This window comes from Lepidochelys kempii, chromosome 8 (assembly GCF_965140265.1).
Source record: "Lepidochelys kempii isolate rLepKem1 chromosome 8, rLepKem1.hap2, whole genome shotgun sequence".
NCBI lineage: Eukaryota > Metazoa > Chordata > Testudines > Cheloniidae > Lepidochelys > Lepidochelys kempii.
This window is the reverse complement of record NC_133263.1, coordinates 34,713,084-34,740,103: the sequence shown is the minus strand read 5'-3', so window position 1 is coordinate 34,740,103 and position 27,020 is coordinate 34,713,084. Positions and strand designations below refer to the sequence as shown.

General features: G+C 43.8%; 1 protein-coding gene across 2 annotated transcripts in view; it reads left to right on the top strand.

Annotated features, from left to right (window-relative positions):
• Nucleotides 1–27,020, top strand: part of SIL1 (SIL1 nucleotide exchange factor) — a 230,001-nt gene that overhangs the window by 189,796 nt on the left and 13,185 nt on the right. For both annotated transcript variants that reach the window (XM_073356007.1, XM_073356006.1), the window contains one exon: nucleotides 25,902–25,998. In XM_073356007.1, the coding sequence (XP_073212108.1) occupies nucleotides 25,902–25,998 (97 nt within the window). The remainder of the gene's footprint in view (nucleotides 1–25,901; nucleotides 25,999–27,020) is intronic.

Below are 27,020 nucleotides of genomic sequence, written 5' to 3'. Positions count from 1 at the left end.
ACTGCGAGAATTGTTGGCTCCAGTGAGAGTGTCATTGCCATCCCCCATGAGGCAGTTGCACCCACCTTGCCTACTGTGCCTGATAATTACAGGCTATTTCAGGATCTGTTAAGGAGCGTAACCAACACGCTCCCATTAGTCGGCACAAGTGACACCTCCCAAAATTTTAGGTATTCTGTAGAGCACAGGGCCCAGCAAGGAGGAGCTTCCCCTTCATGAGGCTGTTTTGGGGCCTGCTAAGATTGTCTGGCATCACCAGCAACATGTGCCTCCACTCCAAAAGGGACAGAAAAAAATTCTATGTTGCAGGCAAGGGAGGAGCGTTCTTATTTACAACTCCTTCCCTGAACTCCCTGGTCATGTAAGCAAATGCTGAAAGGCATAGGAAACATCAACCAAGATCTACTCCATCTGACAGAGTTGCTAAACGTTTGTACTTGTTTAGCAGTTCCACATAGCTAACTGCCTAGTGTTAATCTTTGTGACAAAATATAACCCTGTTCTCTTTCCCTTTATGTCTCTATATCTAAAAAGACAAAGGAAAACAGCTGTTAGATTCAGAGGTGGGGGATCCTGACCTGAGAGTTTGGGCAGTAATCTGCTGGAGTATGTGGTGAGAAACTTTAATTGTATCTAATGCAGTTTGTTAGGCACTAGTAAACGTTTTATCTTCGTTTTTCTTGTAGCCATGCCTCATTATTTATACTCACTTAAAATCTCTTTGTATTTAATAAACTTTTATCTAATCCAGTATGCTTGAGTTGGAGTGTCTGGGTACTCTGTTTAAAATAATAAACTAGCATATTATTCTCTTAAAAGAATAATGGACTTAATATATTTGTACTGTCCAGGAGAGGGCTGGGCAGTACAGGACATATGTTTCTGGGGGAAGATCTGGGAGTGTGTTGGGGTCACCCTGCAGTATAACTCAGGCTGGTAAGAGCCAAGGTGTGGCTAGCTGGCTGCGGCACACACAGATGTAGCTGGGAGTGAGTGACTTACATGCTGGAGGCTGTTTGTGAGCAGTCCAGGATGGTGGCTACAGCAGCAAGGCATTGTAAAGGGCACTCCAGGGTAGAGGGCAGGGTGACACAGCTATTCACTGGTCTGGCTTGTACCCCCGTATGTCCTGATCTCCAAATACGATTTTATTAACGGTCACAAATTTACAAAATTCAGATATTGTTCCATGGGAGGATAGAGCTCAATTCCAGGCTCTTATTGAGAAGGGTAAATTGATTGCCAGGTCATCCCTCCAACCCTCAGTCGAGGCAGTGGACATGGCCTCCCAATTGATGGTGTCAGCTATTGTCATGCATTGTGCATCATGGTGTTGCTCCTCTCGATTTCCCCAGGGAATCCAATCTACAGTGGAGGATTTTCCTTTCGAAGGGAACAACCTGTTTAGCAAGAAAACAGACAATTCATTACACATATTGAAAGATTCAGTAGTGGCAGTTTTCCCTTGATGATGATTTTTTTTCAGTAGTGGCAGTTTACTTCTCCTTCACCAGAGAAGACTTTGATCACAGATGCCTCCTTGTTAGAGTGGGTTGCCCATCTGTGTGAATATACAGTGCAGGGGGATGTGGACTCTCCTGGAGTCCAGGATGCACATAAACTTCTTAGAACTGCAGCTGTCTGAGAAGCCTGCAGCTGATTCTTCACACTCTTTTCAGTCCCTACATGCTCAAGTGATGTCAGAAAATATGACAACAAGTTTCTACATCATAAAATAAGGGGGAGCAAGTGTGTAGAGGCAGTCTGTGTAGAGGCAGTCAATCTGTGAAACTGGTGTATTGGACACCCAAGTTACTGTGTTGGCAGTGCATCACACATTGGCAAAACACCTCAGCAGAGTCTTCCGCCAAGACCATGAATGGGAATTACACAATTCTGGGGTAGAGAACGTATTTCATCAATGGGGGTCTCTGACTTGGGTTCTATTTGCAAGAAGAAGACAAAAATGGATGGTCTGCTGCTCCGGTTGGTGGTGGTGGGGAGGGCGCCTTGGTCGACTCCACTGGGGATGGATTTCTAGTTCCTTGGTTGGGGCACCTAAGTTACTCCTTCCCACCAGTCCCTCTCTTACCTCAGGTTCTCAGGAAGTTCAAGGAAGGTGGGGCTGGGTCATATTAATTGCTTACAGATGGCTCAGGTAATTTGGCTATCCCAGCCCTCTTTAGATGTCAGTATACCCATACATCAGTATTCAGACCTATTGTCCCATGACAGGCAGGATCAAACATCCCAGTCTTGTTTCCCTCCACCTGGGGGAAAAAAAAATGCTTCTGCAACTCTCTCCTAGCCAGACTACAGGATAGGATTATTGCTTGGCCCGGAAGTACTTCTGTCTGTCCAAAAATTGGGGTGAAAATAGTCATACTATGCACTTGTTTTAAAAACAGTTTTGTGGGTATTGCAAATGGTTTTTGTTGTTTTATTATTTTTTTATTGCTCCATTTCTGCTAGCTGATAACTTTCTGCAATATTCTCTATTGGGACTGAAATTTTCCATGCTTGGTCTCGCTAGGATATTTATTTGCTTTTGTAATTGAGCAAAATACAATTTTTTAGTTATGAGGAAAGAAAACAAATACACTTTTCCAGTTGAAAAAGATTTTCACCGTGTTCTTTTAAATACAGGGAGAACAGAAACAGCCAAAGTTTCAAACTCAAAGCTTTCACGGAATGTAGTTCTCTTTGAGCACTAGTGTCTATGGGTAGTTTTAAAATAATTGTCATTGATTGAAACAAATGCTTAACTATTTGAAACTTGTGTGCTCTGCATGGTCAACAGAATATTTGCTTATGAGACAGCCTTCCTCTAAAATGTGTAGTTGCTATATGGCACAGTATAGTAAAAATCAGTAGTAAATGATAGAACAGTTTGTTTTATGCAATGTAACAGCTTTCTCAGTTACAAGTGGATTGCAAAGAGAGTTGAGAAACAGATGGCAGGGTTAAAATAGGACATTGCATTTTGAAGACACCACTGGAAAAGTGAAAAGCGGCACACGTATTCTCATGCCATGTTCTGTTTGTCACAAAACAGCCAAACAGTCTCTGTGAATTCTTTTTAGCTTTCCAAACAGAGAGACTCAAGCAGAGATTTCATTTTATTAGCACTTGTATTAAAAAGACACAGTCAAACAAGCAAGCAAACAAATGGATAGAATGACAAGTAAAAAGGTCTCAGCCCTAGGCTACCTTTTAACATCTCTCAAGAGTATTAGTGATGCCTTAACCCTTTATGTAGTCATTCAATATCACTGAATAATATTAGGCAAAGTACTAGAATTCAAGCACTCTACACTATAAAGCTCCATTCCTCTTGCAGTATATTCAAATAGCCATCTTTTTACAGTGCTTTAGGTATTATGGTGACTAATTTTGAAAGTATATAAATATATCCAAACCAGAATGGGCGTATCCTTGGGTGGTGTGGTGCTACTTTATACCGCTGTTGGCTGCAAAACCTGCTTAACTGCCTCAGAGAGGCAGTACAAGAGGGATTCTGCAGTGGCACAGAGCCAGTGAAGTGGCTTATATGCCACACACACACCTTGTAGTTGGGAAAAGGGAATGTGATTAGAGAAAAGAGGGTATGGTCCTGACAGCCCTGCCTCATGATGATCTTAACCTATGTTTTCAGGCCCATGTTGCCATTACAGGCCAGTTTAAGGGCTTGTCTACACTGGCAATTTACAGCACTGCAACTTTCTTGCTCAGGGGTGTGAAAAAACACCCCCCTGAGTGCGGCAAGTTTCAGCGTGTAAAGTACCAGTGTAGAGCGTGCCCCGGCCCTGGGAGCTCTGCCTCTCCTGGGGATGGGTTTTTAGAGTGCTGGGAGAGCTGCCACACAATCACACAAGCCACGTTAAAGCGCTGCAGCAGCAGCACTTTAGCATTGCCAGCATGGTCGAGCCCTAAATCAGAGAAATCTTCAGGCTGCTTTAGCACAGTGCAGGGGGGATGTGGGCATGCACAGAGAAGCCCCAGAATCAGGACAGTGCCAGAAGAAAGCTGTCTTTGAACACTTGTGCTCAGTGTTTGCAAATTCTCTGTGTAAAAAGATTAGCCGCAGGCTGTGCTGAGGCCTGGCATGACCTTGTAGAGGTTCCTGTTGCTGGCATGTTGAACACGCTGTGTATTTATTAAGAATGAGCTGTCCAGCAAGAGAGTAAGAATATGAGTACAGGGGGAAACATTTAGGGTGCATCTACACTGCAATAAGACCCGCGGCACAGTTGTGATTGGCCTGGTCAGTTGACTCCAGCCCATGGGGGCTTGGGCTGTGGTGCTAAAAATTGTAGTGTAGACATTTGGGCTCGGGCTGGAGCCTGGGCTCTGTGACCCACCCCTCTTGCGAGATCTGAGCCCGAATGTCTACACTGGAATTTCATAGCCCCACCTCTCAAGCCTAAGTCAATTGACTCAGGCCAGTCACAGGTCTTTTATTGTAGTGTAGACATACCTATAGATGATCAGTGAGGCCCTCCTATGCGTGAGTGATTGGTCTGAGTACAGGTGGGGAACCAAGAATTCCTGACTTCCAGTCCTGGTTCTGAAACTGACTCTTTCCTGGTGAGGGGCAAGATGCATAATATCTGCTTTCAGTTTCTCCTTCTGTGAAATGGGAATAATACTTATTTGCCTACTTACCTCACAGATGTGTTGTGAGGATTAGTTATTTATAGCAGGGATAGTTCCCTCCTTGCACCCTATGGGGTATAAGACACCCCAAAAGAGGTGGGGAGGAGTTGGCCAGGTGCCACAGGGGAGTGGCTACAGGAATGCACCTTCTGTGTGCTGATGGGCTCTGCACTGGACCCATCATGACACTGTGCCATAAAGGGGCAACAGAGTCTAAGTATTATTATTATGGTTGTTGGGGTCATCATTTTGGAGAGAGGCCAACAAAATGATTAGGGCTTTTGCTCAAATCTCACCTGAACAAATTAATTCTGCCTTTGTACAATGTACAGATAGGCTTGTATTTTCATAATACATATATCTGATGAAGCAAACATCATCTTTAGGTAGGGAGATAAATTTGATCTATGGCAGAATAACCACCTTTTTGAAATGCATATTGAACGTTTGATAAGCATGGCACATACAGTCTTAAGGTTGATTTACAGCTTTACATAAAGCACCGTTTTTGGTGATTTGTTTGTGAAGGGAGTTCGTCCTTCTGCACGGACCAGGGAGTGCTTGTTCATATCTTTCTAGCAAGAACTGCATTTAATCACTGTTGTGCTAGAAAAGAGCTAACACAGTTTCTGTGATCATTGTAGATGGGACGTGAGTCATCTAGTCCATTCTCTTAAATCATAGCAGGTTGGCAAAACACTCCAGAAAAGACTGTAGGGAACAATCTCTCACTGTCGGGGACAGATAAGTTGGTCTAACATTTACAGTAGTATTTCTTATTCCTTCTGCATGCTGCCCCTCTCTCTGTATTCACCTGGCAGTACAATGCCTATAGGTCCTGAGAATCTAAAGAATCTTAGTTTTTAATCATCACAGCAAACTAAAAATGCAGATATACATTAGAAGCCTCATTTTCAAAGGTGCTGGGCAGCGCCCACCCATTGCCACTGAAGTTAATGGAAGCTGCGAGTGCTCACATCTTTGAAAATCAGTCCATCTGGTATATGAATATATAGGCTCTTCCTAAGCGTTAGCATTTGATTAGCACACAGGACACACACACAACTCACTAAACATGCAAAACCTAGAGACAAAATAGGGAAGACTCTCAGGTATGTTACCGGAAGTTGGAGTGTTTGCCAAGAGGTTGGATTGCCTGTCTTTGTTTGGTTTATGTCACCACCATATTTTTTGTCCACTATAATAATAATTTTTTTGATCTGCAGACATAAATGCAGTCTGACAGTTTGCTGTTCGCATGCAGTTAGCAGGACAATCTGGCATGGCTGGTTTTATTCCACCCACCTAAGATTTTATTGCCCAGACCTGGTGTTAACATTTTAATCAGCTGTGGGGTTGGGTGGGAGGGAACACCTTTTGCTGTTTAGCTACAACTGTTTCTTGCCACAGGCATTGTTTGCCTCTTTATATCAGACCTAAATTAGTGCTGTGTTGGCTCTATTGTCCACTCATTTGTTAGTCAGATGTTGGATGCCAGCTGCAGGATCTTCCTGGGACTTCTGGCAGGTGTCTTTCTATGACAGATTCATTGTCCATATTTTTATTTAATTACTTATTTTACAGCTCTTAGTATAAATCTAATTATCCATCTGTTATACTACATTATGGCACTGCAGTTTGTGTCATTCTTTCTCATCCTGTAATACTAGCCAGCTTGACTTTGCCCTCTTGAATATACACTAACTGCACTTTTCTCTTGAAGAGCTGGAAGCTGTCAAACAGAAGAACCAGGGAAGGTGGCAGTGCTTTGCAGTCATGGAATTACTCATAATTCTAGAACCCCTTAGTGATTACCAGATGTAAGAGGAATGCTGCCCTACTAGCATCTGGTGGAGGAAATGTCACTCTGCCCTTGTTTGGTTACTGTATTTGGATATTTTGCTATTAAAAATTAGGGACTGGCATGACCCAAACTCCAGATATGAACACTGAACTTAGGAAAGGTTTGTCCTATCACACAGGAGTGAGTTCCTCTGCAGTGAACTATATTAGGGATACTGTCTCTACAGGAAGCTGGCCTTTCTGTTGGATAGGTCAGCTTCTTGCATACCAGGCTCTGAAGGTGGAAAAGGGTTCTGGTTGCATTTAATCCAAGGTCCTGGCACCATTGTGATAGCATGTGTCCCCTCTTCCCCCCCACCCCTCAGACAATGCAGCATTCTACTGTACTTTCTAGTGCTTTTACCAGTTTAGTTATAAATGTCTCAAGTGATGGAGATTCTCCTACTTGCTTTAGAACAGTGGCTCTAAACCTTTCCAGGTAATTGTTCCCCTTTCAGGAGTCTTTGTCTTGTGTAACCCTCAAGTTTCACTTTACTTAAAAACTACTTGCTTACAAAATCAGACATAAAAATACAAAAGTGTCACAGCACACTGTTACTGAAAAATAGCTGACTTTTTCATTTTCACCATATAATTATAAAATAAATCAATTGGAAGATGAATATTGTACTTTCATGTCAGTATATAGTATATAGAGCAGTATAGACAAGTCACTGTATGAAATTTTAGTTTGTACCGACTTAACAAGTGCTTTTTATGTAGCCTGTTATAAAACTAGGCAAATATCTACATGAGTTGATGTCCCCCCCAGAAGACCTCTGTGTACCCCCAGGGGTACACGTATCCCTGGCTGACAGTCACTGCTTTAGAAGACTGTTCCACTGTCAAAGGGCCAAATGATGCCCTTGGTAATTCCCAGTCAAGTCAGTGGGAGGTGGGGATATATATCTGAGGGTAGGATTTGTCCCCACAGATGTCCAATGTCAGTATATTTTTGTGGTTTTGAGCAGCCCAGAATACTGGGGATATATATATGCTGTGTACGGCTGCCCCAAGGACCATCTTGATTTGAGTTGGGCATGTTTCAGGACTACTTGTAACAAGCTGAGTTGTCCCTCATTGGTTTCTCTAACATAGATGTACAACTGATATCAATCCAAGGTTCCTCTACTTTTTGCCAGTCTATCCTCATGCCATTTGTCCATTTATGGTGTGAACTGTGTTTCCATGGTTAAATTGCCTTCTGTATAACATTAGCCCATCAAAAGCACAGTCATTTCCTCTGCTCAAACTTATTCTCCCCAATTCTTTTCTCCTAGCGGCAAATACTCAATAACTTAATTGCTCATTTTAAACCAGACTTACATCTATGTAATCCATTATGTCACACTGAGACGTGCTTCTTCTCTCATAGGAGCACTGCTGCTCCCCTGCTAGTGCTATCAGTTGCATAGCTTGCTGGAAAGCAGGAAGAAAGTATTGCATTGATGTGGAGATTTTATCTTTCTCTAGGGTTTTTTGTCTCTCCTACATTCTGTCCTTTTGAACATCTAACATCTCTTTTATGCTTCACATCTTTCATATGAAACTGTTGTATTTTGTTGCTCATCGAAACCTAGTTTTCCTTTTGTCAGGTTTTTCCAATTTCTTCCTTATTGTATTTTGATCAGCACAGCTTCGTAGGGCTCCATTTTTATTGGGTGGTTTTTAATCTTCTTAGTTGTAGCTCACAAGACCTTTGTCTATGATAAACTTGGTTTCTGCAAGGTGCTCAGAGAATAGTCTTTTGTAGGCCAATGCTGCAATGCTGATCTTCTGGTGAGCCCTTGGTGTATGCCCCTCACGTCTCTCCGTTTCAGATCTGATTCGCAGGAGTTGGCCACATTTGTTTTTATTTATTTATTTTAAGCAATAGCTTTATTATATTTACCAAGTGCTTTTTTTACTGTGTGTATGAGCCACCTGTTTTTCTTTTTGATACCATATCTTAAAGTAATTTTAAAGCCACGTGGCATATTTTTTAAAGGGGATTTGCTAACTCCTTGTTTTACCTAGGCTTCTGTGGTCATTGTCTCATCACAGGAAGATACATTCTGGGATCGCACACAGAGATGGAGTCTGATGGGGGATAGTTTTTGCAAGACCTAAATGCAAGGAGGAATGGTCAATTTTTAGTTGTGTTGACTTATCCTGCTTAGTCTATTCAGTAGGACACTGAGAACATACTGCTGAGGTAGATATAGTTTTCACATTTCCTGTGCAGTTCACCTTGAAAGCCACTGACTCTGAATTAGTTGTGGGTATTTCCTGATTACTTGGAAGAATGAAAACTTTTCACATTCAAAAGGCAAGAAGGAAAGTTATTATGGTTGTATATAGAATTGACCTCTGAGTGTTTACTTGCACCCTCTTCAATTTGATGGATGTAACCTTTACTTGGGTTCCATGTTCGAGATTTGTAGTGTCAGTCTAAATATGGAGCCTAGTTTTTATGCTAGGGCGCACGGCACTGCTAAGCAATCATTCATGTTAGTAATATTTCAGGCTGTATCTGTGCTTTGTTTGCATGCCACAGAAAAGCATACTCTGTGCATATATCACTTCTCAATTGAACTATTTTAATGCTTTTCTTAAATCTCCAATCTAAAATTCAGTGACACAAGTATTAACAAGTGCTCAATCATCCAGCTTCTTGTTTCCAGCCCTATTCAAAGCACATAGATTTACAGCTGTTTAAGAATGGAATGACTGAATCCCTTTCAAATGTCATTTTAATGATCTGTTTTATCATTGTATCTTTATTATTGGTGAGAATAATTTTAGCATTAGTACATTTATATGGCCTATCAGAAATTCACCAAATATGGAAGCCTCTGTTCAAAAATTCTTGTCAGTTTCATTGATGTGTTGCTTCCCACCTCTTGAGTATTCTAAAAATGTCCTCTTGCAAGGATCTTTTCAAATTCCTGTTATGCAGATATGTGATTCTGCACACCACTTAAACTCTCAATAATTGTAAATATGTTTTAGGGACTCATATATTGCACAGCCAGACAAACCTAAAGCATAAACCACTTTCCATTTCTGAGAGCAGAGCATCTGTATGTTGTCATTTTCAGTCATAGATCTTCTCACTACCATCACATTTTTCTTGCTGTTTTAAGATGTGCCTCAGTCATAACCATTCCTTATACATAGATTATAGCAAAAGCTAAGTAGCCTGTACTAATTTTTTTAGTATGTTTCATGGATTCACAGAATTTGATCACATTTTTGATTTCACATATTGTATCTCTCCTGAAGATAGAAGAGACCTATTAAGTCCTATCTAGTCTAGTAGTTATCAGCCTTTTTACCAGCAGCTCCTGCTTTCATCAAAGCAAATGAGCTTTGGCCCCACCTTCCCATATACTAGACAGAAGATTCATATAGATCAACTGTTAATGAAATATGAGGATACTAACATACATACAGTGATAATAGTCCTTTACCTAATGAATTTGAATGAGAGGTAGGAGCTTGTTTCTGTGCCCAGAGCTTATCCAGAGAGGGAAAGAGTGATTGTGAATTTTGCCAGGGGATCAGAATGGGGTAACTGGTTGAAGGGGTCAAATGGAGGGTAGGAGTTCCAGGGGAAGAGAATGGAGGCATAGGGGTTCAAAAGGGATACGCCTGGGGGGACAGAAGAGAAGAACAAGTCAAGGAGATGGAAGTTCACCATTCTGTTTCTCCAGTTTTCATCTCCCTGCCAGTGAGGCCCACACCACTTCTTCTTCTTCCCCGGGAGGCTCTGCCCTGGCTGGACCCCTTCAGGAGGTATTGAGAGCACAGGAAGAGAGGCAGCTCCTAGAAGCCATCAGGGGTCACTGCTGGGGAGCCCTGCTGGGTGTGGGAGAGAGGGGGTACTTGGAGCTGAGCCAAGAACCCAAGGAATCTCTCACAGCATCCCAGGCAGCTGCTGGCACTTTTTTATTTTTCCATTGTAAATAAAACAAGACAGAGAAGAGTTTGAGGCCCCAGTCTGAGAGATCCTGACCTCCTCCACTCCGTGGGCGTCAGTGCAGCGCAGCATGGCTCTCTGCAGTCTGCCCTGCTCTCCAGCTTAGTTTCACAAGTCTCAAATGATGGAGCTTCTGCCATTTTCTTTGAAAGATTATTCCACAGTCTGAAGGCCAAATTCAGCCCCAGGCACTCACAGATAACTCCCATTCGGATCAGTAGGTCTGAGGGCAGAATTTGCTACAGTAGATCTCAGTGTCAGGGTGTTTTCTTGATACTTAGCCTAAACTTCTCTTTTTTAATTCTGTCCCATTACTCCTAATAAAACTACCTCCTACCACCATAAACATTTCCTCTCCCTTCCCAAGTTTGCATGGTCTCCAGCACCATTAGCTAATATGCACATACCTATTGCCTTCAATCTTTCCTCCTAGGGCTGTCCCTCCAACTCTAATCCTTTCCCTTGCTTTTGTCTCAGCACTCTCCAGTTTGTCTTTCTGGTACTGAGGTACCCAGAACGGAACACAACATTCTTGGTACACTCTCAGCAGAGCTGTATATATAGACAAGGGCAAGTGCCCTCTGCTCTTTGCCATATCTCTGAGTATGCATCCCCAAATCCCATCATACTACTGTAGCTTTTTTCAATTTAATTTGATTTTTTTTGCTGCCATATTGGTTTGCAAGCTCATATCTAATTTATGATCAACTCTTGCCTCAGGGATCTCTGTGTTACTCTTTTCCATACTTCCTCTTTCCATTGAATATGTGTGGTTCTGATGTTTCTTTACCTAAATGTATCCTAAATTTTGAATTTTAAACTTTGGATCATTCTAGGAATACAGCCATAAAAGTTAACGATGCTGTCAAAATCCATTTTTCCCTTTCAAAAAAACAAGGATACATATAACCTTAGATTTATAACTAGCACAACTCCTTCTCTTAGTGGCACTGATTGTGGAAAGAGATGACTCATGATTATTGTTACTGATTTCCATGAAACAATTTTGCCAGTGAAAATAGCAAAGGAAAAGCAAATGTGGCTGAGTCACTAATTTGAATTTGACCCAGGCCAGAAGTGAACCAAAAGTTCACACAAAGGCTGCTTGGTGGCATATGTGAAATGAGCTGGTGGGTCTGCAAGTGCATAATAGACAGATGTCCCTGCCAGAAAACCACCGTCATGACTGCCTTATTGGCAATCTCAGTTGTGATCTGTGGAAACCAAATTATCTTCCCCATCATAGAGGTTAGCCTCATCAGGATTAAGGCACACTGATGGGCAGTACAGGTTGAACCTGTGCAATAACTGTTGTGTGGATAACTAGAGAGCTTGCTGTTAGTCTAGTATCCACTGGTAACCTCCCTCCAGTCTGACAGTTCACCTTTCAGTAGGACCCGTTGTAGTCTCCCCTTTAACCAATTCCTTATCCACCTTTCAATCTTCATATTGATCTCCATCTTTTCCAGTTTAACTAATAATTCCCCATGTGGCACGGTATCAAACGCTTTACTGAAATCTAGGTAAATTAGATCCACTGCGTTTCCTTTGTCTAAAAAATCTGTTACTTTCTCAAAGAAGGAGATCAGGTTGGTTTGGCACGATCTACCTTTTGTAAAACCATGTTGTATTTTGTCCCATTTACCATTGACTTCAATGTCCTTAACTACCTTCCCTTTATATTTGACAAATAGTGTTTAATGTTTGATTTGCCCTGAAGAATTGGGATGCATTTGCGGCCAGTACAGCTACTGGAAAAGTCTGTTAACGTGTCTGGGGATGGAGCGGGAATCCTCCAGGGACATCTCCATGAAGCTCTCCTGGATGTACTCTGAAAGCTTTTGCAGAAGGTTTCTGGGGAGAGCTGCCTTATTTCGTCCTCCACGGTAGGACACTTTACCACGCCAAGCCAGTAGCAAGTAGGCTGGAATCATTGCAGCACAAAGCATGGCAGCAAATGGTCCTGGGTTTTGGTTGCATTCCAGCAACATTCAGTCTATATCTTTCTGTGTTAGCCTCAGGAGACTGATATCATTCATGGTCACCTGGTTGAAATACGGGAGTTTTTGTCAGGGAACAGTAAAAGGACCCCGTTCATGCTGGACTGTTTGTGCTTGGCTAAAAGGGTTCATCCCGGAGAATAGCCACGTGGCGGGGGGAGGGGTGAAGGGATCATCCCAGAGAATAGCCACGTGTTGGGGTGTGGGGAGGTGTGTACTGCACATCCACCTGAAAACCACAGCCCCTCCTTTTAAATGTGAAACCCAACCGGCATTGCTTGCTTTGGGAAAGGAGGGTGCTGCAGTTTGAAACCATTCCCACATGTTATGAAGGCGTAAGAAGCCAACCCCACGTACCCTTTGGCTTACCATGGCTGCTTGGGAACCGAATTCTGTTGCCCAGCCGTGTGTGATGTGTCACCATACCGGCAGGCGCTCAATATAAAAGGCAAAATGTGACCTTGTACCAAAAGCACATGTGTTGTCTGCTGTGAATTGCTTGATTCACTGTGAAAGTCTCCTTTTTGTTCTCAGAAATGTGTCATCTTAAATGTTACTCTCCCTTTTTATCCCCCCGCATGTGCAAATGTTTCTATGCTCCCCTATCATCTCCGTCCCTGAGGTTATCGCAGATTAGAAGGCCAAAAAAACGCACTCGTGATGACATGTTTTCTGAGCTTATGCAGTACTCCCGCACTGATAGGGCACAGCTGAATGTATGGAGGCATTCAGTGTTGGAGGCCAGGAAAGCATTAAGTAAGCACGAAGAGCAGAGGCAGGAGGCGATGCTGAGGCTAATGAGGGAGCAAACGGACATGATGAGGCATCTGGTGGAGCTGCAAGAAAGCCAACAGGAGCACCGCCTCCCCAAGTTCCATATTCTCCTCACCCAGATGCCCAAGAATGCGGCGGGGGAGGCTCTGGGCACCCAGCCACTCCGCTCCAGAGGATGGCCCAAGCAACAGAAGGCTGTAATTCAAACAGTTTTGATTTGTCGTGTGGCTATAATAACCAATGTGGCCTTGTCCTTCCCTCTCCCCCACCCCACCCGGGCTACCTTGTCAGTTATCTCACTTTTTTTTTTAATTAATAAAGAAAGAATGCATGGTTTCAAAACAATAGTTACTTTATTTCCTTTGCCAGCTGTGATTGCAGGGGAGAGGATGGTTGGCTTACAGGGAATTAAAATCAACAAAGGGGGCGGGTTTGCAGCAAGGAGAAACGCACACAGCTGTCACACCGTAGCCTGGTCAGTCATGAAACTGCTTTTCAAAGCCTCTCTGATGCGCAGCACACTTAGTTGTGCTCTTCTAATCACCCTGGTGTCTGGCTGCTCAAAATCGGCCACCAGGCGATTTGCCTCAAACTCCCACCCTGCCATAAACGTCTCCCTCTTACTCTCACAGATACTATGGAGCACATAGCGAGCAGCAATAACAATGGGAATGTTGGTTGCACTGAGGTCTAACCTAGTCAGTAAGCAGCACCAGCGAGCTTTTAAATGTCAAAAGGCACATTCTATCACCATTCTGCACTTGCTCAGCCTATAGTTGAACTGCTCCTTACTACTGTCCAGGCTGCCTGTGTACGGCTTCATGAGCCATGGGAGCAAGGGGTAGGCTAGGTCCCCAAGGATAACTATTGGCATTTCAACATCCCCAATGGTAATTTTCTGGTCTGGGAAGTAAGTCCCTTCTTGCAACTGCTCGAACAGCCCGGAGTTCCTAAAGATGCGAGCGTCATGCACCTTTCCTGGCTATCCCACATTGATGTCGGTGAAACATCCCTTGTGATCCACCAGTGCTTGCAGCACCATTGAGAAGTACCCCTTGTGGTTTACATACTGGTTGGCAAGGTGGTCCAGTGCCAAGATAGGGATATGCGTTCTATTGCCCCACCACAGTTAGGGAACCCCATTGCAGCAAAGCCATCCACTATGACCTGCACATTTCCCAGAGTCACTACCCTTGTTAACAGAAGGTCAGTGATTGCATTGGCTACTTGGATCACAGCAGTCCCCACAGTAGATTTTCCCACTCCAAATTGATTCCCGACTGACCAGTAGCAGTCAGGCATTGCAGGCTTCCACAGGGCTATCGCCACTCGCTTCTCAACTGTCAGGGCAGCTCTCATCTTGGTATTCCTGCGCTTCAGGGCAGGGGAAAACAACTCACAAAGTTCAAGGAAAGTGGCCTTACGCATGCGAAAGTTTCACAGCCACTGTGAATCATCCCATACCCGCAACACTATGTGGTCCCACCAGTCTGTGCTTGTTTGCCAGGCGCAGAATCGTCATTCCATTGTATCAACCAGCCCCACTGCCTCCATGATGTCCCAGTTGCCACAGCCCATGCTTTCAGGAACATCTGTGTCCATGTCCTCCTCACAATTGTCCTCCTGCTGGCGTCTCTTAGCCGGGTTCTGCACATACTTCAGGATAATGCGCAAGGTGTTTACAGTGCTCACAACAGCTGCAGTGAGCTGAGCGGGCTCCATGCTTGCCGAGCTATGGCGTCTGCACGGGTAACCCAGGAAAAAAGGCGCAAAACGATTGTCTGCCGTTGCTTTCGTGGGGGGGGGGGGTGGGACTGATGACGTACCCAAAACCACCTGCAACAATGTTTTTGCACCATCAGGTATTGGGAGCTTAACCCAGAATTCCAATGGGCAGCAGAGACTACGGGAACTGTGGGATAGCTACCCACAGTGCACCGCTCCGTGAGTCGATGCTAGCCACGGCATTGAGGACACACTCCGCCGACTTAATGCGCTTAGTGGGGACATACACAATCGACTGTATAAAATCGATTTCTAAAGATTGACTTCTATAAAATCGACCTAATTTCGTAGTGCAGACATACCCTTAGTCTGTGCCTCTGCTACAGCTGTTAGAAGCATTCTTCAGCAGCATGATGTGGGTCTGAAGACCATATTTACACTGGCCAGTGTCTTGTCTTGTATATTTCATGCTGTTGCTATATGAGCAGTAACAGTGGCATCAGCACAGGTCCCTGCACTCCCTCAGTCACTATGAAAGTTTCACACCATTGGTGAGTGGGCACTTATATTTTTCACGTCACGGTTAATATACTCCATGGATTTTTTTATTACTTCCCACCATTTTATTAGAAGAAAACCTTCCAAAATATTTCTTCACTTTGTAACTGTCTCTGGACTCACCAATACGTCCAAACATGCTAATCCTAAATATCTAGATCCGGTTTGTAAATACCTAATAAGAGAGGAGATGCAGGGCATGAAGTTTTGCATGAGCAGATACCACTAGTACCTGGCTCTTTGGCTGGCAGGGCCCACACTGTTACCTTTAAATCCAGTGAGGTATGTCTTAAAGATTCTTCATCTAAACCCTGGATCCTCCAGAATCTTGAGTTGCATGGCATTGTGCCTTACAGTTCTACGAGGTCACTTATACCAGGTCTACCTATGAGAAGCTTTGAGACTGGACAACGGAAAATGGACAAGCTTTGTGTACTGATGAGCCTATCATTGCCATGTTCTATGAGCAAGATTTTGTGATATCTTTTGACCATGAAATACTGTCCTTTTATACCCTCTTTAGTCAGGAAAACCCGAGGGATTTGATTCTGTCCCAGGGCTGACCCTCTGGGTTAGAGCAGGCAACTAATGACATGTCTACACTTGACAAGTGTTGTATGAGTATGCCCTTCTCACGGTGGTATTATCCCACAATTAAAGTACTTCTGCCTCATAGCATTGAAGCCACACAGCACAGCAGTGTCTTGAAGTAAGCATTCAGTATTCTGGTCAGACATCCCATGATGCATTTCTCTGCTGCAGTGCTGTACATGTTCTGGGATTTTTTTTTTTTTTGTGCTGCACATTGTGTAATACCTGCCATAAGCCACCAGAATTCTGTGGTTTGGGGTCAAATTTAGTAATTCCCACATTTCTTCCTGTTTCATCCCATCGTCCATCTCTTTTTTGTGAGCCAGCACTCTCAGGCAGCATGGAGGAAACATTTGCAATTGCTGCAGTCTTCACAGTGATGAATATGAACAGCCTGCTGCTAGCATATTTAAAGTTATGCAGTGACTTCAGGACTAAGGCAATAAAGCCACCTGAGGAGGAGGTTGAAATCAATCAAACGCTTCTTCTACACTTGGTGGAGTGCCACTTTTGGTCTTGGCCAACTAACACTAATAGGTGGGAGTGTTGCAGATGACCAGCAGCAGTGATAGGATTTCAGGATGTCAAATGCTACTTTCCTAGAACTCTGTGCAGAGTTCATCCTGGAGCTGCAGCGGTGGAACACCCACATGAGAGCTCCCCTCAGCATGGAGAAGCACATGGCCATCACTGTCTGGCAGCTCACTTTATCCCCAATTGCTTCCAGTCAATTCCTGACCAGTTTAATGTTGGTAGAGCAACTGTTGGGCCTGTTGTCACAGAGGTGTGCACTGATATCAAAAAGGTGCTCTCCCCTTGGATCATAAGACTAGTCAGTGCACAGATGGCTATTTACTGTCTTTGCTTTGTTGGAGTTCCTGAATTGTATTGGAGCCATTAATGCAACCCATGTGCCAGTTCTTTGTCCCCTCTACCAGGCCTCCGAGCTTATCATTTAGAAAAGGGTATTTCTCCATGGTACTGCAAGGCCTGGTTGACCACCATGGAATCACAAATATTTATGTGGGGGTGGTCTAGAAAGGTCTTTAATGCTAAGATTGTGAGAAAGTATGGACTGTTTTCTGCAGTGGCAAATGGAAATTCTGCTCCCATGATTTCTGTGGACATTGCTATTGTTTCCATTCCACCACCCATTCTAGGAAATCCAGCTAATTGCTTGCTTGGTTTATGAACCCTTTTGGATAGAATGGTTATGTTCAACTATACCCGGAGTAGTTGCAGCATGACTGTGGCATGTTTATTTGGAAGATTGAAAGCATGGAGGATCCTGATGATGAGGCTGATGAGAAAAATTATATTCTAGTGATATCTGCTTGCTGTGGTTTTCACAACCTTTGTGGGAGCAAGGGAGACAAGAGCACAGGACAGAGCCTGTGCACATGGATGGGAGCAGGAAGTGGGCAGACTTGGTGATTGTTTTGAACAGACAGATTAGATTGGAGGCCTCTGTGAAGTGATACAACTACTTTGGCACAGAGTGAGGAATGCATTGTGCTCATGCTTTGAGTCTAAGGGCCATTTATGACAAATGTATATGCTTTTGTATAAGGCATTTATCAGGATTACTGAATATGTACTGGTGTAAGGAAGTAATCATATTTCATGTGGGCTTGTTATCACCTTTTATGTAGCGTTTCAGTGCACTTTGTGTAGTTTGTAAACAGTGCTTCTATTTCAGTACCTTTTTAGATGTTGTGACAATGATGGTGTCCTTAAATTGCCTTAAAATCTCTTCCTTTTTTGAAATGTAAGCGTAGCATGATTTGAGCAATTTACCTCATAATAGCTCATGTTGGCTCAAAGCTCTGGGCATTAGAAAAATTCTGAGTCAGAAATACTACTACTTTGCTTTTTCTTTTCTGTGTGCACTGCTACAGTAAGTGCTATTCCTTCAGAGAGTCTCCTGGTTAACACACGTATCTCCCTACCATTCCGTCTCCCTACCATTCCATCTCCCATACAGTCCTATTTTAATGTATCATTCCAGACATATTGGAATTGGTCCTTTACAGTTTGGGCCTCCGCCTCTGGTTCGGGTTGATCCTCTGCCTGTGTTGGGTTGTGGTCCTGGATTCTGAGACTGTCTGCCTTGGGTGTACTGGGTTGACATGATCCTGGTTTTGAGGTTCAGTCAGAGCCCACAAAATGCTGGAGTTGAGTGGTGTAATCTCTGGCAAATAGACGGTCCAGCTTCTTATGGTACCAGCAGACTCTGCTTGCTCTCCCACAGATCCTATTGTACTCAGCAGTTTTGTACTCAAAGCTCCTTTGCCTTACTGTGGCACTGGAGGGTGTCCTAGTTGTGCTCTATCCTGCATTTGTGGCGATAGCCACCTGTAGTTCTGTGCTAAGGGGCTGCTCTTCCGATGAGCCTGATCATGCTCCTCTCCCCAGAGAGCAATAAAGTCCACAATCTCAGTATGGGACCATGGCAAAGCACAAGGCATGGCTGATCAGTAATCGGGATTATACAAACTCCACATGAGATGGAATCCCAAAGACAGCACCTGGTTGCATGGAACTATTTAAATGGAACGGTGACTTCTGGTCAGGATGATCCTAGAGTCATAGAGGGTATGCAGGTAGACAGGGAGGATGACCCAGGTAGCCAGCAAAGTGGTCAAGGATACAAGTAGGACGGCTTGGCAGATGCACAACAGTTGTTTCAGGAGAGGGATGTGGCCATACCTACTTTGCTCCAGGTAAACTCATCCCGCATCTCCATAAGCCTGGATCCACAATGGATTGAAAAACACAAATTAAAATGCCAGATGATTCACTGCAAATATTTTGTTTGTCCACGGAAGGCATTTTAATGCAAAGTAACTCAAGTTAACCCACAACAGATTTCAAATGGAGACAATCCCTAAGATTCCAGAACAGTTTAAGATGTGAGTCAACTTTATTTACAGGATCAACAGCAAATACAGTTTCCTTCCAGGCACAAAACAGAAAACAAATGAAGATGGTTAAATGAACCCACACACAAAATATCCAGCCATTTAAAGATCTCAATCCCAGGTCACAGCACTGACTGCATTTCACTGGGTACCAAATAAATCAGCCCCTGGCTTTTCTCAAGCTTTTAAAAATATAATTAGCACTCTGCAGTCCCCTGCCTTATTCACAGCCTATTTTTGGCTTGCTCCAGGAACTGGATTTCATCACACAGCTAGTACTTAGCTGAATTTTCTTTTTCTGAGCAGTTTGTGCAGCAGAGTGTCACTTGCTAGACTTTGGTCCATGAAGGATGGCTGTGTCAAAGTGTACGTACCTCTCTGGCCCAAATGAGTCCTTGGTTGGTGGCCATCTCAGCATTCAGATGGTATTCGCGAATAAGTCTCTTTTCTTATCTCTTTATTGCCAGACCTCTCTACTGCACAAATGTCCTCTGATCAGATAACCATTCTGGATCTTGATCCAGAGTCTAAAAATGTCATTGATCATCCTTCTGAGCTTTCTAAGGCCTGTTCTTTGCACATTTGTCATTCAAGGTGACTTTTCCTCTGTCCATCACCTCTCTGTATAGGGTAAGTGAACTACAGACTCCCTTCTGGGTGCTCCATAAGGAGAACTGACCTGTTTCCCCACAAAGTTTTCATTGTTCTTTCTTGGACCCCATTCAGCCGAGGATGAGTTTTTGCTGCACAAACTGGATGAGAGAACTCTAAGCTACTCCCTCGGTGGCCCAGGTGCCGTTCCCAAGCTCCACTACACTTCGTTGCATAGGTGGAAAAACTTCAAATGCCAAGCAAGGGCAAATAGCCTACCAGGTCTCTAAGTGAGCTGTCACCTGCAGGAGGCTTGTGCCATTTCCAAAAGGCATCAGGGTTCATTCTGCTGAATTCTAGGGGCAACGCCATAGAGCATTTCCCAGTATGTTGAGATGGAGAAAATTTGTCAAGCAGCTGCATGGAGTTCAGCTCACACGCCCTTTCAGACGAATCACTGTTAGATATTGATTCCAGAGAGTAGCTGCCCTGTTTTGGTAGGGCAGCTTTGCAGAACTTGCTCTCATTAATTTAGATGCCAAGGTTAAAGAGTGAAGGAGAGGCAAGGAACTCAGGCTTCTCTGCTGTGTTGAATTCACAGTGGTGTCTGAAACACATGTGGAGAAGCTGGACATAGAAAATCTGTGACTGATAAAAAGTTGTGTCTCTGAGATTCTGAGACACACCTCTCTGCAACCAACTGCAGCAGCCCAATGTGCTACAGGGCCCTGTGAGAAGTTTACTTTTCAGGAGACTTCAGCATGCCTCTTGAAATGGTGACGGAGGGGGCTTGCATAAAAGAACTGAACGTATCTGTTGGTGTATGCATCAAGTGTTTGCCCTGGCCCCCAGGAAATACACCCTGCTGCAAGGCCTGTTGATACACAAATCAAAGGATACCTAAAACATTTTTTTCTGTGGTTGGCAAAGCCATGTTTTAGTTCTGGTGCTTGAACTTATCTCTCAATCAAACATTGGACTGCTCATCTTTATGCTGGCGATTACCTGTATGTAGTGCAGAGGCCAGATTCAGTGAGACTTGAGCCATAGCGTAGGAACTTTACAAACTCACATGACCTTACAGGCAGTGCTTCGCATTTATAGATCAGAGATATGGAAGTCAGCATTTGTGTATCTATAAATGCAGGAACACAAACATTATGGCTTGTAATTTGTGCACCAGCTGGACCAGTGGGAAAGTTTGTGGACTGTTGTGTGAACTGGCATTGGGGTGGTTGGCAAAGCCCTGGGACTATGGCAATTGCTAAACTAGGTTAGATCAAGGGTCCAGCAAGTCCAGTGTCATGTCTCTGAGTGACCAGTACCATATGCTGCAGAGGAAGGTGCAAAGCTGCCACAATAGACAATTAAAGAATAGTCTTCTCATAGGGCAAGGGTTCTCAGACTGGGGGTTGTGACCCTTCAGAGGGTTGTGAGGTTATTACACAGGGGGGTCACGAGCTATCAGCCTCCACTCCAAACCCTGATTCACCTCCAGCATTTATAATAGTTTTAAACATTAAAAAAAAGTGGCTTTTTAATTTATATGGGGGGTTGTACTCAGTGGCTTATTGTATGAAAGGGGTCACCAGTACAAAAGTTGGAGAACCACTGCCATGGGGGGAGGTTCCTCCTACTCACTATAAGGTAGTGCTTGGCCTATGCCCTGAAACATGTGCCTTTATATTCCTTATATTTTTATCCTATTATCCACATCAATGTCCCACCCCTTTCTTTAATCCTACTAAGCCTTTTTCCTCAATGATATCTTAAGGCAGTGAGTCCCACAGGTGAATTATACGTTGTGTAAGGCCTCTTGCCTCACATGAAACAGCTTAACTGATGTTTATAATGTGCTGTGGTATCTTTGGAATGGAGGGATTTGTTATATCTTCCAGTACCATTCCCTCAGGGTTACTTATTCTTTGCCTCTTCTCTGCTTTGACACTGTAGCTTCAGTCTTCATTACCACATCTCAGCCATTATTCAATCCTGGTTGGCCATTCATTTTCCACAACCCCCTGAATGTGGATGGAACTCTCCTCGTTTTGAAGAATTTGCTGTCTTCAACTCCTCCACCCCCAAAATCCTCCAAATGGAGGCTTCATTTTCTCAAAAGCTTTGCAAGTGGAGAGCTAGGCTGGAAAGAGAAGCAGCTGGATTTTCTCTCCTTGACACCTTTTATAGTACTGGCTGCTGCTTTATTGTGCTTCTGCTGTTCAGTCCACAAAATATGGCTTGTTATTAATAGAGTCTCTCAGTATCTCAGCTATTGAGTGAGGAAAAAAAAAATCAAAGGAAGCCATTAGTAGGTGGCTTTCATAATCTTTGTTTTTTTCTATATTGAGGTCAACCTGGTAATTAGAATCTGGAATCCGCACATCAGATCTGCCGTCTCCGAAACACGGAGTCATTATAATGATAAGAAAAGCAAAACCCAAACTGATCCTGCTTCTAATCTCCCTGCAGAAATGGTTTCTGATAGATTGCCTTGCACCCTGATTGACACAGGAAAGCTTTATGTTTGCTTCATTTTTATGAGCTAATATTAAGCCATTGGTTCAATTTGATGATTCTCCCTGCCCCAACCCATTTATCTTTCTGTTTTTATGACCCCCTTTGCCTGTCTCTGTCTTTCTCTTGTATGTTTCTTGGCACTGACTGCTCCAGCAGCTTTCTGGTAATCGTAACAATTCTAAATGTTCTGCTGTAGCAGAGACATGTGACCTCAGTCTAACTGCAGCACAAGTGCTGCTTCAAAGTCAAGAAAGGCTGGTGCATGTATTCTTTCCTCAGAAAGCAAGCGCCCAGGGGTACTGAGTGCTGAGCACTGCTTGGGATCAGGCACAAAGACAGCTACACATTTTGGTCCAAATGTGCATATTCATTTCTCACCGCCAACCCCACCAAGGAGGAACCCTTCAGCATCTAGACACTTCCATGCTCACCCCCAAAGAAGCACGCTGCAGCACTAACTTTAAACCTCTGTAAAGTATTTGCAGATTGAAAAAGGCTGAGACTTATCTCTCCTTATCTCTCCCCCCACCCCAACCAATGAGAGCTCAGCACTCTGGGTATAGTCTGAAGAGAATTGCTCACAATAAAAGAGAGAGATAACATGTCTTCATGTGCTGTGGTATAAACAGGACTCTGCAACCCGCTCTATGCATGTCGGCCTCTTTGGTGTCCAGGGTTTTTTATTAACAACAATACTCTGAACTTATCTCAGACGCTGAAAGTCCCTGTCCATCCAGGCTGGCCAAGCACTTCACAGACATTAAAGAGATCACCCTTCCAGCACCCCTGTGTTAATGGTACTAACTCCATTGGGTAAAATGAGCCACCTAGTGGTTAAGGGCTGGATTTGGCCACTCGAGCTGAGCAGTACCATACCCTGGGAACAGCCCATAATAAGGCTGGCAGGAGCTGGCTTCATGTGACTTTCCCAAGATGGCACAGTTAGTTGGTGACAGAATAGTGAATACAGCCCAGAAATAGTGATTTCCAGCCTCCTGTATTAACCCTGGAGCCTCCCTGCCTTTTTATTGTTATTACTGTATGTAAATTTTGATCTGCAAATCAGAGCACATGAAGTGTGTGCCTAAAATATTGCCTGGAAAGCAGCGAGCTTGTTTGGTCAGGCCCCGAGCTGGCTGGCTGCCGCACACATTCCCACAAAGGGTTTCAGAGAGGCAGTAAAATGTGCCCAACATCACATCTTCCCTGGCCTAGCCAGGCCTAGTCTGCCCTGCATTGGATGGTTCATATACCCCATGTGTGATGGGCACACTTTATTCAAACCCCCACATTCCTGTGCAGTGTTATCTGAGAAGAGGCCATAAGGAATGTGTTGCCTTCCTTGATACTCTCTTGTTTCAGTAGCCTTACCAGAAATGCGCACATGTACCACTAAGTATGAGAACTCCTGAAGCCAAGGTGTTAGATGGACCCAAGACCCACAAACTATGGGGCAGTTCAGGTCCAGAACTGGAATTATACAGCTCCAGCCCATCTGTACAGTGGACAGAGGTTGTAGCCATTTATAATCCATAAGGAAAACTGCATAATGTGAGACTGTGTGTGTTAGACCCAAGTCATAATTTATAATTCACAAGCTTTGGGGACAAATGTCCCTTCTGCAGATATGGTGAAAGACGTGTCCTACAGTACAGGCTGGGCAGTGACAGAGAAGTGTTTAAATAAATCAGCGTGTTAATAGAAACTGAGGAACAAGAGAGCGGTGGAAAGTGAGAACTGGAATAAAAGGCCATTAAGGGACAGTTGGAATATAAAGTGAAAGGGATTAATGGTGCAGTTGGTGTGAACAAAAGGCGAGAAATGGTGATGGGAGAGATCACTGCTAGGTTAACACCTGTGGTAACAAAAAGATATTTACTAATGAGAACCTAGTACACCCAGAAGGAACAGCACAGAATGCCTAGCATGCCCCTTATGTGTTGTGCTGCCATCACTTTCAGATTATGTCAGTCACATTTCACTTTCTGTTGCTTTACTGATTATATTGATCTTTTCGGCGCCAGTCAGTTACATGGCACCAAAACTGAAACGTTTCTTATGCCTCCAGATGAGGCTAGAGTTTGAGCCCCTGAGCAACATAGTTATACCGATATAGGTCAGTAGTGTAGACCAGACTTTGGTAGCCAGCATGGTTAGGTAACTTGCAAAGCCACATTTCCCTCAGCAGGTATGTTTTAGATGCCTCCCTCAACCAGGCCAGTCGGTTTGAAATTGATTGGGACACTGACTTCACTTTACAGCCAACCAAGAAGTATGATGGCCTTTACCCCATGTTACATACTGTATTGTACCATACATGCCTCCTAAGGGTTGTATGAAGGAAAAGCGATCCAGAGTATCTGTCCTGGACTTAAAAATGTGGGCTAACTTTTGACAAGCACGATCCTGCAATAAATAAATACATACCTATGCAAAAGAGGAGAGAAGCTTCTGTAAATGGATCCATGGGCAGGAATCACCCAGTCAACACAAAGGAAGCTGTGATGTTTCTGGGCAACCTGCTGATATCCAGCTGTTGGAGTAGTTCCCACCAACCAGCATTGGCAACCTCAGCAAGACGAGGGTATTGAGAGTCAGACTGGGAGGGTTTGGTGGCGATGCAAATAGGCGCTCTTCACATCAGTATGGCGGCCCAGCTGGGTGGTCCAGGCCTGTGGCAGCTTAGCTTCCATTAGCCCAGGGCAGGTAAATGAAGGAGGTGACTCACCAAAATCACAGATCTACATTTGTGAACTGTCCTAGTCTAGTAACCGCACCTTCTCTGCTGCAACCTTTTGCCATGCAGGCCGCAAGAAGAAGTAACAGAAACTACAGAGAGAAGATATCTATTATTCTGTCCCTTGCTGAAATGTGTGCTAGTTGGCTAATTAAGTAACACAACTTTAATTAGTTATTAATGAAAGCAATTAACAGAAGCCATGACGCCTAAATGAAAATAAATGGTAGTTTATGTAAAAATGTGGTTTCCATATATTGAATTTTCAAATTGGGATCTCAGATGGTTTCATTGTTGATTCTGCCATACATAGTTTGACTTTGGACATGTCACTGATTTCAGACCAGGTGCTTTGTTCTCCATGTTTCAGAGTGCATAAAAATGGCTACTATATTGCTTCCCTCACTGGCCCTCCCTCTCATCCTCCAGGTAGCCTCAGAAGCTCACACCCAGAGTCCTGTGGTGGTGGTGCTGATGCCAGAGGCACCCTAACAATCTCCTATCAGGGATGTATTCATTCTGATCAGGAGAAAGAAGCAAAATGTTTTGCAGTGTGATACTAGGATCTCCCAAATCACACACATTTAGGTGACCCTGCCTGTGCTAATAGCTCTCTTTGGAGTAAATAAAGTACATGGCAACTATCAGCATCTGGTTGGCTTTTAAGAGTAAGTGTTTCTGTTTAGCTTGAGGTTTTACGTACACAAAAACACGTGCTTGCCCTAATGACAAAAACAGTTCCTAGATCAGCTATGCAGTGACAAATTTCACCAGCAGGTGTCACCTTCATAGACAGTCCCTCATATAGGAAGGAATTCAGGCAGATGTTGTTAAACAATCCAATTTGAAATAGATGCTTTATATTCGTTAACGCCTTGCAGTACATCTTGTAAGAAACTCATCCCCACTATTAAAAAAACCAAAACGCCTTAGCTAGAAACAAGCGTGCAGCAAAGTGTGTGCTAACCTGTTTAGTTTCCCTGTGATCTAGTGTCTGTTCCTGACGTTTGTTTTGCTTTTTCCTTCAGCAATCCCAAAGTTCAGGTGGAAGCAATTGAGGGTGGTGCTCTACAAAAACTGCTGGTTATTTTGGCTACGGAACAACCATTGGCTGTGAAGAAAAAGGTAAATTGGCCAAAGTGTGTGTGTGTATTAACGTTTCCTAAATATGACACCCAGGTGTATAGTCTTGCATTGGCACCATTACATAGTAATGTGATCTGTGTCACCTGTTCATGGATATGTGGTGCTTTATAATGAGGCACATTCACAGAAGTGGTGTCAGGCTATGTTCAGAGGGTCAGATTCAGCTCTGAGGTCCATGGGCATTTCCCTGCCCCATTCCATCCAGGCTGATTGGGTTCTGTTCTTCTTTCAGTGTACTCAAGGTGACCCATGTTATAGTTAACAAGCTGCAGTTGTGTATTGACAGGGAAAACTTGCCTCTCTGGTGTACAGAGCCATTAGCCAGCCCCCAGTTGTCACCTCATGGTAGCGATAGGCCTTGCCCTACTTTAAAAGGAAAACTCAGATCACACAGTGAGTTCATACTGTTGGACAGGCAGTGCTGTGTGTTAGATAGTCTGGGAGGGAGGGAGCAGATCCCGACATAAAGATCACAGGCTAATGAATAGGAGTCGACGTTCTGGAGAAGATAATTGCTACATCCACTTCGGCATCCTGCCTCAAGCAGGAGCCAATATCTGATGCTTCAGAGGAAGGCGAAAAGCTCTCCTAATGCCCCTAGCTAAATGTGTAGTTCTGTACGCTGGGGTACGGGATTCTTCACTCTCCTCTTCAGTGATCAGTTTATTCGCTCAAGCATGAGATCTGATTACCCTTATCTTAACATGCAAAGCTACAAATGGTTGTTGTTGGCCATAAAATTATCTAGCTCCTTTTCAAATCCAGGCCCAGCGTTTGACTCAGTGACCTTCTGGCACAGTGAATTCCACAGGCGGAGTGGAAAAAGTAGCTCCTGTTACTCAACCTTAATGCACCTGCTATTAGTATCAGTGATGTGCTGTCTGTATTATAAAAGAGGATCCCATGAAAGTGTTCCCCTCTAGCCTGTGATAAACTCCTGAGTCTCAAGAAAGGGCCACAGAGAGGTGTATGGAGAGACTGAGGCATGTATTCACTTGCAT